The sequence below is a fragment of the Dipteris shenzhenensis genome, chromosome 10, assembly GCF_047967505.1.
Source record: "Dipteris shenzhenensis isolate YYH24624 ecotype China chromosome 10, Dip_SZ_1.0, whole genome shotgun sequence".
NCBI classification, from domain to species: Eukaryota; Viridiplantae; Streptophyta; class Polypodiopsida; order Gleicheniales; family Dipteridaceae; genus Dipteris; species Dipteris shenzhenensis.
The window spans coordinates 19,146,918-19,165,678 of record NC_141605.1 but is presented as its reverse complement, the minus strand read 5'-3'; the positions used below and the strand labels follow the sequence as shown (position 1 = coordinate 19,165,678).

The window sequence follows — 18,761 nt, the reverse complement described above, 5'->3', positions numbered from 1 at the left end:
CATCTTTGGGCTGAAAAAGTAAGTTCACTTGCAGGTGGACATTGAGGGGGGGTGTAAGATATCAATGCTCCACTCTCGTGTAACTATGCGGGAACTAGCTAACTCTATTTGTAAGCCCCCCATATGAGGAGAAGGCATTTGAGTAGCTCAGTTATCTGGTAGGTCCTAGTTTGGACACCACATGGGGGCCATGTGTGGCCTGATGGCTGGACAGAGTTGGCACACTACCAACTAGGCTACATGCAAGTGCGGGAAGGCATCCCATGACTGACTGCATTGAGGGTAGATGGAGCATTTCTCGAGGCAGCCCACTCTTGGGTTGCGGGGCCTGTTTGGAGCCCTAGATGGATTTTGGATGACTCTGGGCTGAACGGCGACCATAGGTCAGTTGCTTTATTTTGTACCAGGGTTCTATCGTGTGGTCGATGGCCTATTTCAAGACCGACCCCCAGTCGACCGTTTTGGGTAGACTAGGTCGGTCACCCAATTGGGTCCAACTGACTACGACTAGTGGCTATATAATAGCAAGCCATGAAGCCCATTTCATCATTGGCTATAGTAACCCTGATTCCTTAGCATCCAGCCTCCATCCTCTACTGTTTCCAGCATGCCATCAAAGCTTCTTTCAGAGGAGCGCATGGTTGGGAGGCAATGCCATCTATTGTATCAGTTTTACAGTAATCAAATTTTTGATTCTCCATACTATCTGCTTTTCTCTCTTGCGTATGAGATCCTGTTATTTGTTGAGCACAGACGTTGTATTGTTTTCATACATAGGTAGTAGAGTTAAAGTCTTGGAAATGCACCTTGATCAGTGATAATTGCACTGACAATGTGCAAATGGAGCTCTACATCGATGGGTTTTGCCACATGTGCGAGTTATTGTGTTATAAGAAGATTCCTTGGGTCCATCATGAGGACATCTCCAGAGTTGCTTGCTCAAAAAGTCTTGCAAGCTTGTTTGTGGTGGGAAACTTTGTTAAGGATACTCAAATTAAATGCATGCAATTTGATGTTTGTTAATGCACTGGACGATTATTAGCTAATCAATATATGCCCTACAACCTACTTGACCATGGGAAGATTTTTAGAGATCGGGTTTGGACTTTTTTGGTCCCTTTAAACTAGCTAGGTCACTCAGAAAAAAATGCATCATTGTTGCCATTGACTATGCCCCGACTATGCTGTTAGATATGCTCAATGCCCCACCCTCTTGGTAACCACCAGTGGTCCATGGTGCTCAAGTTGTAAGGTCCCCATATGAGGAGAAGCCATGTGTGAGCCCGGGACATTGGATGGATCTTGACTTGCATGTCAGATGAGGTCTATCAATGAGACCATTGATGGTAGAAAGGTGATTGTGTGGGAGCCCCTTATTCTTGTTGGGGCCTGGGGGCCAGCAACTTCCCTGATGGGGGTTCAGAGGCAAGAGCCCCCGAGGCGATGGTATAGGGAATATTACTTGAATATTCCATGGATGACTAGTCGATTCCACGGACTAGGTTGATTGGTCGGCTTCACCAACTAGGTTGATTGGTCAGTTCCACTGACTACGTTGATCCAGTTCCCTCATAGCTATAAAGAGGCGACCTCCCCGGTCCATTGTACCAGATCAGATCTTCCAGCTAGTAGCTCTTCACCTAGTATCTGTCTAGATCGCCATCTAAGATCCACTGTGGGAGCACACAGGTGGATAGAGCCATCATTTGTACTACATTAGTATTGAAGGAAAATTTTGTTCATCTCCAGTTTGATGTGTACTCGCTACTCTTTGTTCAATTTCTGTTCTACTACGCCATGTAATTTAACATGGTATCAGAGCCCAGGTGGCTCTAAGGATCAAAGAATAGAAGATAGGCGAGGGCTTCAACAGCATATGGAGTGATGGCAACAGGAAGCGACTCAATAGGAAGAGGCTCGAGTTTAGCAACTATTGTTGCACCAACAATCCAAGCATTGAGGATTCGCTCACAAGCCTTCACTGAAGGAAAGCTAGATGGTGCGAACTACACTCTATGGAAGTTTAAAATTACTCCTATTCTAGATTCATATGAGCTTCTAGAGATAGTACTGGGGACTGCCACAAGGAACCCCCGACCCACAAATCTAGGGAGTATGATATCTCCTAATGCTGACCTTCTACAAGCTTGGAAATGCAAGAACGTAGATGCTCTGTGTGCCCTAGTTACAAGTACTATTGATATTGTTTTGACCTTGATTCTGCATACATCTAAGGCAACTGTGGCCTGGAACATATTGAAGAGTCAGTATGAGATGCAGAATCAGACAAGGATCTAGAACCTAGAGAATCATCTCACATCTGCGAAGTTTAATGAAGGAGAGATAGCGGAGGTGTTCATAACCTGAATCAAAAATCTACGTGACCAGATGGCTGATGCTGGGATACAAAAGACTAGCAAAGAGCTAGCTCATCATCTCTGGATATGTCCACCAAGGTTTGATGGATTGGTAACAATGCTTAACACTTAGGTGAGACCCCAACCATTGTCATTTGAGGAGTTCTATGCTTTACCTATGAAGGAGGAATTGAAGCTTAAAGCTCGAGATGGAGGCGACAACGGGGATGCTGCGTTCTCTACCAGTGCGAAAGGAAAAGGTGGCTCCTCCACCAAAGGTGAGTCCTCTACTAGTGGTGACAAAAAGAAGAAGGGCGGTAAGAATAAGTTTCAAGGAGAATGCTTCTACTACAAGAAGAAGGACCATGTGATTGTAGATTGTTGGGTCAAGAAAGCTGATGAAAAGAATGGTACCCTGAAGAAGACAGTAAGGGGAAAGAGACAGCTAACACAACGGAAGCAGAGTTGGATCTATTTCTGGCCATTGAGGAAAAGTGTTCCTCAATTCAAGAAGCGTCAATCACTTATTCATGGGTGTTGGATAGTGGTGCCTCCTGTCACATGACCTACAAGAAGGTCTATATTGTTCCATGTAGCCTCTATGAGAACCCATCACCATGACAATTGGAAATAACGCAAAATGCCTTGTTGAGAGTACATGTATGGTTTTATTTGTTTCTAAAAATGGAGATGTTAACAAACTATCTAATGTACTATATGTTCCACAAATCAAGAGAAATTTGCTATCATTTGCTTCGATAACTGACCTTGACCATGAGGTGAGGTTCAACAAGACAAGAGCAAAAATTTTAGTTAGCGCTGACAATCTTGTTGGCACACGAGTAAGGAGGAACAATCTGTTTGAGCTAAGTACTCTTACAGCAAGAGACTTTGGCACAAGAGATTTGGCCACGTCAGATTTGTAGTGCTAAAGGAGATGCAGAAGCAAGGTATGGTTGCTCACTTACCTACAGTAGCAGAAATCAAAGAACCGTGTGAAGCTTGCATGATGGGCAAGCAACAGAGAAAGGCATTCCCACAAGAATGCAAAAATAGAGCAAATGCTCCTCTAGAGTTGGTGCATGTTGACTTGTGCGGTAAGATGCATACACAGGCCTTGGGGGGATCTTCCTATTTTTTATTGATTATTGAGACTATAGTAGAAAGATGTGGGTGTACTTTCTTCGTGAAAAGGCTCAAGCTTTTGGCAAATTGAAAGAATGGCTACAGCTTGTTGAAAATGAAGCAAGGAGAAAAGTGAAGAAAATCAGATCGGATGGCGGTGGTGAGTTTGTTTCTACAAAGTTTGGAGATTTTTGCAAGAGCAAAGGGATCAAGCAACAAACGATGACACCACATATGCCTCATCAAGGTTATAGCATCTATACCCTTTCTGCTACAGAGAATAATCAATAAAGATGCACTTCTTGGCTTTTGGATCCAACTTGGATCTCAACTCATCTGGCACATGAACATAGGCAATGCAACAACAAACTTTCAAATGGGAAATATCTGATTTCCTACCAGTATACCTCTCCTCTAGCATCATGCCATGTATTGCTACAGTGGGAGTCCTATTCATTATGTAGACTATTGTAGCAACTGCTTCAGCCCAATAATAATCTGGCATGTCTTTTTTGTTAAGCATGGCACGAGATACCTCTCCAATATGCCTGTTTTTCCTTTCTGCAAGTCCATTTTGATGTGGGGTATGAATGCATAAATATTGCTACTTTATGCCATGCTTCTGTAGGATACTTGCAAACTCCTTTGAGAGGTTCTCTCCCCCTCCATCTGACCTTAGGCATTTTATTTGCAGGCTTGTTTCTTTTTCAACCATAGATTTAAAAGCTTTGAAATGCCCAAACACTTCACTTTTCTTTTTCATAAAATACACCCAAACTTTTTAGCTGTAGTCATCAATAAAAGTGACAAAATAATGATAGCCTCCAATAGATGCAGCTTTAGTAGTCCACACATCAAAGTGGATTAATTCCAATGGCCTCTTACTCTCTTAAACATGTCTAGGAAATGGTTTCCTTGCCTGTTTTCCAAATTGACAGGATTCACATACCTTATGCATTTCTGCAACCTTGAACTTAGGCAATCTTGCAACAATATTTTGGGCCTGGATTAATTTATGTCACTGTACATTAACATGACCAATGCGTTTATGCTAGATATCAATATCTACAACTACACCAGTCCCATGTGCAAACATTGCTGCACTCAATTCGTGCATGTTCACATCCAACGTAAAAATCTTGCCCTTCTTCTTCCGTTTTGCTATCAAGCAACCTTTATTTTTCATGTCCTCAACAAAGCATCCATGAGGATTAAATCCGACCTACAAGCCCTGCTTAACCATTTGACCAATAGAAACTAGGTTCTTGGTGATATCAGGACATGAAATACATCAGACATGTATTTCTTTTTTCCATCCTGCATAGACAAAGGAATTTTACCAATCTGCACAATAGGATGTGCAGTATCATCACCAATCTCCACAAATCCTGGTCTTTCCATTTTCCTTACATGCTGCATCCATTTTGAATGACCTGTCATGTGGTTTGATGCACCTGAGTCAACATACCACACATCATTGCTTTCTTTTGCACTTGTCGTAGTATTGGTCATGTGTTGCACCATAAATAGATGCTCATTTCTGTCATCACCCTGTCTACTAGAGGATGCATAATTTCCTTACTGTAATTTTCCAGTCATGATGTCATTTTACTTTTTATAGCATTCTTCAACCATATGACCCATTTTACCACAGTAGTAGCATTCAACATTGTTGTTTGCATTTTGGCCTCTCTGCCATCCACTACGACCTCTTTGGATCCCAAGTTAGCATCTGAGGCACATCTTTTGATTTAATTTATGAAAGAATTTGTCTATCCATTGGTACTGGCATACTTTTGGGGTTTGTTTCACCCGTACAAAGCCTTCTTCAGCTTACATACCTTGGTCTCAGAATGGGGAGCCTCAAACCCAACTGGCTAAGCCATGTACACCTCCTCCTTGAGGTCACCATTCAAGAATTCTGATTTAACATCCATTTGATAAAATAGCTACTTTTTATGAGCAGCCACCGATAGTACTATGCGAATAGTGGTCATTCTGATAGTAAGAATGAAAGATTCCTGAAAATCAAACCCTTTAACCTGTGAAAATCCTTGTGCAACCAATCTTGCGTTGTACTTTTCCAAAGTCCCATTTGCCTTGTACTTTACCTTCCAAACCCACTTGGTGCCAATAATCTATCTGTTAGGTGGTCGATCTACCAGGTCTCAAGTTTCATTCTTCATGATGCTATCATATTCTACTTGCATAGCGTTTTTCCAATCTCGGTCTGCAACTGCTTCCTCCAAACTCGCAGGCTCCTTAGCTTCTGCAATAATCTCAGCCATCATGGCCATATTGACTATGTGAGCAGAAGCCCTCCTTTGCTCCTCAATTCTCTGAGACTGCCTTGGTCCATCTGCATGCTGCTCAATAGACATAGGCATTTGGTTATCGTGGTCATAGAGCTGCCTTACCCATCATGGCAATGGCTTTTCTGGTGGTGTAACAACAGGTTGGTGACTTATACCTTCATCATCTGATATTTCCTCCTCCTTTATAGCTCTTGGGATATGTCAGTGAATTACCTCCTCGCTTGATGATAGAGTGGAAGAGCTCTTCTTTGCCTCCACTACATGTGGCTACTCCTTGAAAACCACATCGCAGCTTGCTATGATCTTCTTTCCCTCTCGGTCATACAACTTATAGACTTTTTTCTCATCACAATAGCCTAAGAACATACAGTTGATGCTTTTTGGTTGTAGCTTGTTTCTCTCTTTGTTTGGTACATGTGCATAGCATTCACACCCAAACGTTTTGAAATGGGAGACAAATGGCTTCTTACCGCTGTAAGCCTCATGTGGTGTTTTACCTTTGAGTGCCTTTGTATAGCTATGATTAAGGATGTAAACCATAGTATTGATAGCCTCAGGCCAAAAGTGGTTTGGCAATCTAGCACCTTTCAACATACACCTCCCCATCTCCACAGTGGTCTACATTCGGCATTCAACAATCAAATTTTGCTGAGGCATATGTGGTGTCTTCGTTTGTTGCTTGATCCCTTTGCTCTTGCGAAATCTCCAAACTTTGTAGAAACAAACTCACCACCACCATTCTGATTTGATTTTCTTCACTTTTCTCCCTGCTTCATTTTCAACAAGCTGTAGCCATGCTTTCAATTTACCAAAAGCTTCAGCCTTTTCATGAAGAAAGTACACCCACATCTTTCTACTATTGTCTCAACAATCAATAAAAAATAGGAAGATCCCCCCAAGGCCTGTGTATGCATCTTACTGCACAAGTCAACATGCACCAATTCTAGAGGAGTGTTTGCTCTATTTTTGCTTTGTTGTGGGAATGCCTTTCTCTATTGCTTGCCCATCATATGCAAGCTTCACATGGTTCTTTGATTTTTGCTACTGCAGGTAAGTGAGCAACCATACCTTGCTTCTGCATCTCCTTCAACACTGCAAATCTGATGTGGCCGAATCTTTTGTGCCAAAGTCTTCTTGTGCCCACTCCAGCGGTGGCTATAAGAGCACTTAGCTCATACAAGTTTTTCCTCCTTACTCTTGTGCCAACAAGATTGCCAGCACTATCCAAAATTTTTGCTCCCGTCTTGTTGAACCTCACCTCATGGTCAAGGTTAGTTATGGAAGCAAATGATAGAAAATTTCTCTTGATTTGTGGAACATACAGCACATTAGATAGTTCCTTAACATCTCCATTTACAGAAAAAAATGAAACCATACCTATACCCTCAACAAGGCATTTTGCATTATTTCCAACCGTGACGGTGTTGGACTTTATAGAGGCTGCATGTAACAATATAGACCCTTCTTGCAGGTCATGTGATGGGAGGCACCACTATCCAACACCCATGAATCAGTGGTTGACGCTTCTTAAACTGAGGAACACTCTTCCTCAATGGCCAAAAATAGATCCAACTCTGCTTCTGTTGTGTTAGCTGTCTCTTTCCCCTTATCTGTCTTCTTCAGGCTACCATTCTTTTCATCTGCTTTCTTGACCTGGCAATCTGCAATTACATGGCCCTTCTTCTTATAGTAGAAGCATTCTCCCTGAAACTTCTTCTTGCCGCCCTTCTTCTTTTTGTCACCACTAGTAGAGGACTCACCTTTGGTGGAGGAACCACCTTTGCCTTTCGTAGTGGCAAAGAATGTAGCATCCTCATTGCTGCCTCCATCTCAAGCTTTAAGCCTCAATTCCTCCTCCATAAGTAAAGCACAGAACTCCTCAAATGACAATGGTTGGGGTCTCACCTGTGTGTTAAGCGCTGTTACTAGTCCATCAAACCTTGGTGGACATATTCGAAGACACCGTCGAGCTAGATCTTCGCTAGTCTTTTGTATCCTAGCACTAGCCATCTGGTCATGCAGATTTTTTATTCGGATTATGAACTCCTCCGCTCTTGGGATCATTTGATCCACATCTCTCCTTGTGGATGTGCTTGATCCACATCCTCACATCATGTAGTCCACATCCTAGGGTGGCTACTTTAATACATTCCTATACCATACCTTAGACTTTAATCTATGTGCACATGGCACCATATCTCAACAAGAGAGAGAGAGAGGGAGGGAGAGAGGAAGAGAGAGAGATTCCTTCCTCTTCCTATCCCGCTTCCTCCCAATGAGTAATCACGTCTTTGATGCACATTGAGGTTCAAGATGCATTTACCCAATCTCATCCTACCCACAACTTGAAATGCATGAAAGGGAATGAGGTAGAGGAGGCATGGTGGCAATGGCTTGAGGAGAAGACAACTAGAAACATAGAGAAAGCTTCCCAGGAGGGCCTACCCCTCCCATCTTTTGCTCTACCCCTCGATCTGATAATGGCATGTAGGCTTCATGCACTAGGCTCAGCTACCAAGTATTCTACTCCCATGCAATAAGGACAAGAAGTTCGTTATAAATCTGGGTCAGTCCCCCAAACTATCTCCAGAAGCTCATATGAATCCAAAATAGCAGTAATTTTAAACTCCACAGAGTGTAGTTCGTACATCTAGCTTGCCTTTAGTGAAGGCTGGTGGGCGAATCCTCAACGCTTGTATTGTTGGTGCAGCAGCAGTTGCTGAACTTGAGGCGCTTCCTGTTGCCATCACTCTGTATGCTATTGAAGCCCTCGCCTCTCTTCTATTCTTTGATCCTTAGAGCTGCCTGGGGCTTTGATACCATCTTAAATTACACGGTGCAGCAGAATAGAAACTGAACAAAGAATAGAGAGTACACAGCAAACTCGAGATGAACAAAATTTTCCTTCAATATTGATGTAGTATAGATGATGGCTCCATCCACCCATGCACTCCCACAGTGGAGCTTAGATGGCAATCTAAATAGATACTAGGTGAATAGCTACTAGTTAAAGATCTCTACTAGAAGATCTGATCTAGTACGATGGACTAGGGAGGCTATTCCCCTTACAATAGATCTGATCTATGGGGTCCCACTCTTATCTCGAGGCCTATCTTCACTCTTTGGTGCTCTAGGTTGTCGTGCATTAACCAAATGCAATTTCAAATCAGTAAACTCTGCCATCAATTGGGAGATATTATGATCTAACTCAGAGGACTTTGGTACCTAAGGAGTGCCCATTACCTCTACCTTAGAAGTTGAAGCTATCGAAGACACAAATGAGGATTTGATCTTTAGAGAAGCTTCTTTCTTGGTCACAATGCGAAGTGCCTCCATGTATATTATTGGATCTTTACTCATTACTTTTGAGTGAAGAAGGCTCCAAAGCCATAACAAATTTTCTCATCTTTAAGTGCTCCATCTCTATGAGACTTTGAGGGACCAATGATGTAGATGCCATAGCTGGCAAAGCTACCCTTTCATACTTTGCCCATAAAGTTTCATATGATTGCCAACGCATCCATCTCACCCTCTCCTTGATAGAACCGGCCCAACTGCAACATCAAAGCATTTGGCGACTCCACTATCCCAAATCTCTGCTTCATTGCTGCCAACACTTGGTCCCAGTTCTCCTTGGTAGACTTCAGAAAGACCTCATGCCAAGTTAAGGCTACACCTTAAAGACAATCAGGAAAAATCTCCACCCGATCCTTCATGGACCATCCAAAAAGCTGGCATCCTCGAACAAAATCCCGAAGATAAGACTTCGGGTCTTCCCCTTTGATCCCTCAAAACACTAGAATCTTCACACCAAGATCCAACTGATATCCCAAACAAGATCCAAACAAGATCCCACAGAGCCTTAGTATACCAAGACCAACTTATTATGCATAACCACTTGTTGAAAACCCTCCACAATGTGATCCTCAACAAAATCTTAAAAAATAAGTGACCAACCAACACCATGAAAACATTGTGTATACGTGCATTCAAGAATCACCCTTCTCACAATTGGAAGTGCACATAACAGCTTCAAGATATTGTACTCTTCATCCTTTGCATAGCAAAAGAAGTTGAAAGCATTGAGAATCACCATTTATTGCTATAGTCAAAATCTACCCAAAGACTCAACTCTTCTTCACACCAACCTCCCCAATCTATCATTAGTTGCTCACTTACCTATAGTAGTAAAAATCAAAGAACCGTGTGAAGCTTGCATGATGGGCAAGCAACAGAGAAAGGCATTCCTACAAGAAAGCGGTAAGATGCAGACACAGGCCTTGGGGGGATCTTCCTATTTTTTATTGATTGTCGAGACTATAGTAGAAAGATGTGGGTGTACTTTCTTCGTGAAAAGGCTCAAGCTTTTGGCAAATTGAAAGAATGGCTATAGCTTGTTGAAAATGAAGCAAGGAGAAAAGTGAAGAAAATCAGATCGGATGGTGGTGGTGAGTTTGTTTCTACAGAGTTTGGAGATTTTTGCAAGAGCAAAGGGCTCAAGCGACAACGACGACACCACATACGCCTCAACAAAATTTAGTTGTTGAATGCCGAATGTGGACCACTGTGGAGATGGGGAGGTGTATGTTGAAAGGTGCTGGACTACCAAACCACTTTTGGGCTAAGGCTATCAATACTGTGGTTTACATCGTTAATCACAACTATACAAAGGCAGTCAAAGGTAAAACACCACATGAGGCTTACAGTGGTAAGAAGCCATTTGTCTCCCATTTCAAAACGTTTAGGTGTGAATGCTATGCGCATATATTAGACAAAGAGAGAAACAAGAGAGCTTCCAAAAAGCATCAATTGTATATTCTTAGGCTATTGTGATGAGGAGAAGCCTATTAGTTGTATGAATGAGAGGGAAAGAAGATCATAGCGAGCCGCGATGTGGTGTTCAAGGAGCCACCACATGCAGTGGAGGTAGAGAAGTGCTCTTCCACTTTATCATCAAGTGAAGAGGTAATTCACTATGGACCTGTCCTAGGAGCTATAAAGGAGGAGGGATATATCAAATGATGAAGGTATAAGTCACCAACCTATTGTTACACCATCAGAAAAGCCATTTTTGTAATGGGTAAGGTAGCTCTATGACCATGATAACCAAATGCCTATGTCTATTGAGCAGCATGCAGATGAACCAAGGCAGTCTCAGAGAATCGAGGAGAAGAGGAGGGCTTCTGCTCACATAGCCAATATGGCCTTGATGGCTGAGATTATTGTAGAAGCTAAGGAGCCTGCGAGTTTGGAGGAAGCACTTGCAGACCAAGATTGGAAAACCACTATGCAAGTAGAATATGATAGCATCATGAAGAATGAAACTTGGAAGCTGATAGATTGACCACCTAACAGAAAGGTTATTGGCACCAAGTGGGTTTGGAAGGTAAAGTACAAGGCCAATGGGACTTTGGAAAAGTACAAAGCCAGATTGGTTGCACAAGGATTTTCACAGGCTCTGACTATTAGAATGACCACTATTTGCACAGTACTATCGGTGGCTGCTCATAAAAAGTGGCCAGTTTATCAAATGGATGTTAAATCAACATTTTTGAATGGTGACCTTAAGGAGGAGGTGTACATGGCTCAGCCACCTAGGTTTGAGGCCCCCCATTCTGAGAACAAGTTTTGTAATATCAAGAAGGCTCTATACAGGCTGAAACAGACCCCAAGAGCATGATATCAACAGATAAACAAATTCTTTCATAAATTAAACTTCAAAATATGTGCCTCAGATGCTAACTTGTATGTGTACAAGAAAGGTGGAAAATCTGCTATTATTGTTCTTTATGTGGATGATCTTCTTATTAGAGGTGACTATGAAGACATGATCCAGCAGACTAGAAAGGCATTGAGCACAGAGTTTGAGATGACAGACTTAGGCTTGATGCACTACTGTTTGGGGATTGAAGTCAGGCAAGAGCCAGGCAAGATCTTCATCTCTCAGCAGAAATATACAAGGGAGATCTTGAAGGCATTTGGTATGTCTGAGTGTAAGGCGATAGCTACACCTATGGAGGTAAATGTGAGGCTGTCTATGGAGGATGCCTTACCACCAGTAGACATTGGGAGGTATAGGAAGTGGGTCGGCAGTATCATGTATCTATGCAACACCAGACCGGAGATCAGTTTTGCTGTTGGCATTTGTGAAGAGAGTGGGAGAGAAGGAAGGAGTCTCACTTGTAGCTTTCTCACATATACAATGGGGGAATATACACAAAGTTGGAGGCTGAAAACAATTTTCCCCTTCTTAGTTGTGAAAGCCAAAATGACTCTAAGTACAAAAGAATAGGTGAACCCTATATGTGGGTCTCAAACAAAACTCAGCTAAGTAAGGTGGCATCCAGCTATTATTCATGGGCGGTGTACCAACTGCATCTACAGCTAAAAGTCGGTGACATAAATGCACAACAGTCACCCTGGCATATCACGAGTGGATCTCAATATCTCAACACTCCCCCTCGAGCTCAATACCAAATCCTGCACACCAAGCAGGTCTTTGAACTTGCACAGCTTCTCTGCACCCAATGCCTTCGTGAATATGTTAGCTACCTAATCCTCTGTGCTGTAGCACTCTCAAAAGAGAACACATATCCACTAGTAGATCTTCTATCAGACATACTACTAGCCCAATCAACATCAATGTATCCATGCAACTGTATCTGAACCCAAGTCTCATAAAATACTCCATACTGCAATGTGGACTTCACATACCTCAGTATGCATCTAGCCGCATCCAAATGCGGTTTCCTTGGAGCTGCATAAATTGACTTACCAACCCAGCATCATAGCTCAAATCTGGCCTAGTAATAGTCATATAAATCAAACATCCTACTATGCATCTGTACATAGTAGGGTCTTCCAGAAGCTCACCTGCATCTACACTCAACTTCACATTATGCTCCAAAAGAATTGAAATAGGCTTACAGCCTGTCATCCCATATTTGGACATCATGTCCAATCCATACTGCCTCTGCAAGAGCCATATCCCACTTGTGGATCTAATCACCTCAATGCCCAAGAAGTAACGTAGCTCTCCCAAATCCTTCATCTCAAACTTCTGCTTCAATAGCATTTTCACATGAAGGATATCTTCATCACTATCATTTGTGATGATGAAATCATCAACATAAATGACAAGCAACATAATACCTTTCTCTATTTTTCTCACATAAAGTGAGAAATTTGCCTTGGAAATCTGAAAGCCAATAGTGACAAGATATTGTCCTATCTTGTCATACCATGCTCTTGGTTCTTGCTTCAAGCCATACAAGGCTTTCTTCAACCTGTAAACAAACTCAGGATGAACAGCATGAACATAACTTGGTGGCTGCTCCATATAGACCTCTTCTTGCAAATCACCATGCAAGAAAGCATTATTTACATCCATCTGATGTAAAGATGTTGACTCTGTGCCAACATGAACTTATGAAGAAAGAGAAGGTGTTACAACTTTGTGATACAACTTTGTGTTACAACTTCTAGACACAACTTTGTGTTACGACTTTGTGTAACAACTTTGTGTTACAAGTTTGTCTACATGAAGAGAGAGAATGTGTTACGACTTTGTGACACAACTTTGTGTTACAACTTTGTGTAACAACTTTGTGTTACAACTTCTACATGTAGAGAGAGAATGTGTTACAACTTCTACATGTAGAGAGAGAATGTGTTACAACTTTGTGTTACAACTTTGTGATACAACTTTGTGTTACAACTTTGTGATACGACTTTGTGTTACATGCAGAGAGAGAAGCTCTCCAACTTGTATAAATACCCCATAATGGAATGAAGCCCACACTCTTTGGGGCATTGTGTTGAGTCTACTTTGGTATTCCAAGCATTTGTCTCAAGTGTCCATGCTTCCTTACACTGCACGTCCAAAAGCATGTCCTAACCTTGCAACCCTTCTCCCCTCTCCTCCAACCTGCAACCCTCCCCCTCCCTCCTCCTCCTCCCTCCTCCTCCCTCCTCCTCCTCCTCCTCCTCCTCTCTCCTCCGCCTCCTCCTCTCTCCTCCCCCTCCCTCGTCCTCTTTCCTCCTCCTCCTTCCTCCTCTCTCTTCTTTCACCCATGCTCTTACACCTTCTTCCTCTCCCACTCCTATGCTTTCCTAAACCCTTAAACTCCATGATCTACGAGGGGGACGAGTTCTCCACCATGTACTCTACTCTAAACCTTGGATCCTCCTTCTAACCCTAGACTCCTTCTAAACCTTGGAACCTACTCCTAAACCTTGGAACTCTTTCTAAACCCTGGAACCTCTTTCTAAACCCTGGAACTCTTTCTGAACCTTGGAACTCTTTCTAAACCCTACAACCCCCAATGAAGGCAAAAGCCTTCATTACCTCAACAAAGATGGTTTACGTGCCTTTTACACATGCTTGCACTTTGTTTGCTTACCACACTTAAGCCTACGTCTCTCACCGGAACACGACTCGATGTCCTAAGCTACACATATACTACAACCGACAATCCCAATATATCTGTAGGTGACAAAAAGCCTCAGAACCCTGCAAACATAGAAAACCCAGCTCTTCCTACGAAAGCAATAGGAAAGAGCTAACATTTGGCACCATTGTCGGGGAGACTAGCGTCTCAAGTAGTGAGTAAACATACGTAGGTATGTGTAAAACAAGACACTACTTTGAACTTTTACGAACATAACACTCAAGGGCAAGGAGAGTAAAATTTTTTTCCTAATTCTAGCCAAACATATCAACCCCAAGCATCAACCTTGGGTTACTACCTTAAGAAATTTTCTTAATTTCTTAAATAGAAGCCACATGATATACAATTAGGCTAGGTAGTGGACACGGATGCGTAGAGCTTGCAATTTCGATCATTTTACCTTTTTACAGAAAAGAAAACCGAGCTCTCCATAAAGAGTTATGGCTCGGGAAGAGTTTAGGGTTAAACCCTAAACGTAAACCCTAAACCTAAAATCAAATCCTATAAAAACCTACTCCACCCCCTCATTCTTCATCTTTCACTTTTTGCCTCCATTCTCTTCTTTATTCCGAGCCCCACACAAGACACTCCTCCCTCTCCATCGACCACCCCCTTACTCCTATCCTCGCAATGTAAGTGACATCGAGCCCTTCTCACAGTGATGACCTAGCCTTCCACCCACCGTCCATTGTTCCGCAACAATCCCATTACATCAAGAAAGACTTGGAGAGCGTTCAGGTGACCACTTCTCCCTGCTTTTCGATTTTTGTCTTTCAGGTTTTTTGCTCTTTTTTACACCTCCCCCCTCCCACTCCATCTGCACCACCTCCCCCCTCCCCCTTCCCCCCTCCCCCTCCATCTCCACCACCACCTCCCCCCTCCCCCTTCATCTCCACCTCCCCCTCCCCCTCCCCCTCCATCACCACCTCCCCCCCTTCCCCTCCCCCTTCATCTCCACCTCCCCCTCCCCCTCCCCCTTCATCTCCACCCCCCCCTCTCCCCCTCCCCCTCCCCCTCCCCTCTCCCCCTCCACCACCACCTCCCCCCTCCCCCTTCATCTCCACCCCCCCTCTCCCCCTCCCCCTCCACCTCCCCCTCCCCCTCTCCCCCTCCCCCTCCACCACCACCTCCCCCTCTCCCCCTCCCCCTCCACCTCCATCTCCCCTCTCTCCCTCCCCCTCCACCACCACCTCCCCCCCTCCCCCTCCCCCTTCATCTCCACCTCCCCCTCCCCCTCCCCCTTCATCTCCACCCCCCCCTCTCCCCCTCCCCCTCCACCACCACCTCCCCCTCTCCCCCTCCCCCTCCACCTCCACCTCCCCCTCTCCCCCTCCCCTCCACCACCACCTCCCCCCCTCCCCCTCCCCCTTCATCTCCACCTCCCCCTCCCCCTCCCCCCTTCATCTCCCCCTCCCCCTCCCCCCTCCCACCTCCACCACCTCCCTTTCACTCTCTCTCTATCTTTCTCTCTCTATCCCTCCCCCTTTCTCTCTCTTTCATTCTCTCTCCCTCCCCCTTTCTCTCTCCTTTCTCTCTCCTCTCTCCCCCTTTTCACCTCTCTCTCTCTCCACCTCCCCCCCTCACTCTCTCCTCTCTCCCCCTCGTTCTCTCTCCCACCCCGTCTCTCTCTCACTCTCTCCTCTCTCCCCCTCGTTCTCTCCCCCACCCCCTCTCTCTCTCTCACTCTCTCCTCTCTCCCCCTCATTCTCTCCCCCCTTACGCCCGCCCCTCCACCCCCCACCCCGCCCCCCCCTCTCCTCTCGCTCCCCCTTACCCCCTCCCCCTTACCCCCCCTCTCTATAAACCCCCCTCTCTGTGACCCACCCCACCCCACTCCCCACCCCGCCCGCGGCGACGCTCCGCAGAGCCGCCGCTGCCGCGCACCCGGCAACCCCCCCGTCGCCGCCCCGCGCACCCCCCAGCCCCGCCCCGCCACCCGCCACCCCTCTCTAACCCCCTCTCTAACCCCTCCCCTGCTCACCGCACCGCAGCGGCACCCCACAGAGGCGCCACTGCCGTGCCACTGCCCACGCGCCCCCCCACCTCCCACGTCTCTACTCACAACCTCCTCCCAACCGCTCGCCCCCGCGGCGGCGCACACAGCGCCGCCCCCTGCTCACCACCCCGCGGCGGTGCACACAGCGCTGCCCCGCCCCCTCTCTCTAACCCCCTCACCCCCGCCCTGCGCCATTCCCCACCCCGCCCCCGTTCACAGCCCCCCTCTCCCCTCCACCCCCTCACCCGCTCCATTCCTTGCCCCGCCCCCGCTCACAACCCTCGCCCCCCGCCACCCCCCGCCCTCCCCCGTCGCAAAGCCCCCCTCTCCCCTCCACCCCCTCACCCACGCCCTCGGTCGCCGCACCCCCTCCCCCACGCCGCCCCTCCCCCTCGAACCCCTGAACCCCCTCTCAGCGCCCCCCCCGGGCGCCGCCGTCGCGAAGTCCACCACCCCCCGCCAAAAAGAAAAAAAAAAAAAAAGAGGCTAACCTAAACTAACCCTAGGTTAGCTTTAACCTTAACTCGGTTAGTCTTAACTACAGTTAGGCTAGGTTAGTTCGGTTAGGATAACTAGATTAGTTAGTTCACGTAGGTTAGGTTAGTAGTAATTGAAGTTAGGTTAGTTTAGTTAACCCTCAGTTAGTTAGACTAGGTTCGGTTAAGATTACCCTCCGTTAGGTTAGACTAACTCTTCAGTTAGTAACTAACTACAGTTAGTTAAACCTCCCAGTTACAGTAACTGGGAGGATCTAGGTTAGTTTCCTTAACTAGAGTCACTTGGTTTCAACCCCTCAGTTGGACCTAAACTCCATTCACACCACAATTAGGACCCCCCAAACGCAAAATTTACCCTTACTTTAACCCCTCGAACCTCATCTGTTTGGGACCCAAACTGAACCCCGTTTGAACCAAGATTTCACACATGGAAACACCACGTTACGGGTATTTTTCCAGCCCATTGCACACCATTTCGGCATCCCTAGCACACGTTCATTCGCGCCCCCGTGTGGGCCTTATTTTGCATTAATTCACTCGTATTTTCATGCCGTGACGTCCGATTAACGATCCGTCTACACCGACACATTTCCCTACACACGTAGGACAATCTTAGGCACATTATTAACACGACGGTCCCTACAGAAACTAACGCCACTCTAACTCTCCTCACAACACCACATTCACACCCGCACTTGGGGTAGCGACACCCTTGGCAAATCACGCACAATCTGCATGCAGTTACGTTCCGGCCAATGACTTCGACTCCAATGCTCGCCCCATCTGCAACTAACTCCACTGCAACAACTGCCCCCACCAATCCTCTACCCCGAATCCCCCCCTGAGATTCAACAACTTCCTTTATCTCCTCCATGCCCCAACATGGCTGGACGCCGTCATGACCATGATGGGGATATCGAGCTCGACTGACAACTTCTTCAATCGACGAAATCACAACAATCAAGTTCGACGCCCCTTGGGAAAACTGGAAATTCCCAAATATAATGGTAGGGGAGACCCAGCTCGCTTCCTCCAGCATTTTGATGCCGCATGTCGAGCAGGTGGTGATCAATCCCATGAAACCAAGGTCGCTTGGTTTCCAATGGCCTTAACTGATGAGGCATCAGAATGGTACCTCGACCTTCTCGTGGAAGAATGTGCCACATGGGACCTACTTCAAACCGAATTCAAACGTCGCTTTCAAACGGAGAGGCTACAAGACGATCCCGCTCTCCAACTCAGCAAGATCGAACAAGGCCGGAGGGAAGATGTACGCACATACTTGGGAAAGATGAAGAGATTGATCACCAAATGTGACCCACGCCTAGATGCAAAGTACCTCACGGCATGGTTCATAGCAAGTCTACGAAAGAAAATCCGCAAGGATATGAAAAAGATAAGTAGCTATGAAACATTCAGTGCTGCTCATGCGGCGGCAACCATTGACATCGAAGATGGCATGACAGATTCAGACACTAGCAGTGATGACGCTAGATCAAATACACGAGATAAACGCTCGAAAAAAGGTAAATCAAAGGACACTGCCGAAACATCCACTGAAGATCACCTAGAGGCCATGACCTTGAAGCTGAAAGAAGATATGATGCAGGCCATGGATCAAAAACTCCACTTGTCTCAGCCGCCAACTCAAACATATCCACGGCGAGAACATGTCTAGTGCCCACACTGCTTGGCAAATCATATAGCAAATGAATGCCCAGTCCTAAGAGCAAGGATCACTGCACAAGCAAATCCACCGCCATGGTTGTGGTGCCATATCTGCGTCGTCGGTGGTCATGATGAGAACAGTTGCATCTTCAACATGCGAACCAATCCGCCTCGACCACCACAATACCAAGCGGCACCCATGCCAGTATACAGGCAACCGGCACTTGCACAAGCACCACCAGCTCCGAGGCTAAATCCTGTTCCCATTTGGACACAAGTCCCACAACTACTCAGGAATCCGAATCCATGACCGTATCCAAGAGCACCAAATCCAGCTCCTCAGGCAGTTCCCA

The 18,761-nt window shown here is 45.6% G+C and overlaps 1 protein-coding gene across 1 annotated transcript in view; it reads left to right on the top strand.

The window, feature by feature from the left end:
* Positions 1-2,535: 2,535 nt before the first annotated feature.
* The window catches only part of LOC147897511 (putative protein phosphatase 2C 4), a 64,773-nt gene continuing 48,547 nt past the window's right edge, over positions 2,536-18,761 (top strand). Inside the window, exon 1 of the mRNA XM_087380034.1 lies at positions 2,536-2,635. Coding sequence (XP_087236160.1) covers positions 2,536-2,635 — 100 coding nt within the window. The remainder of the gene's footprint in view (positions 2,636-18,761) is intronic.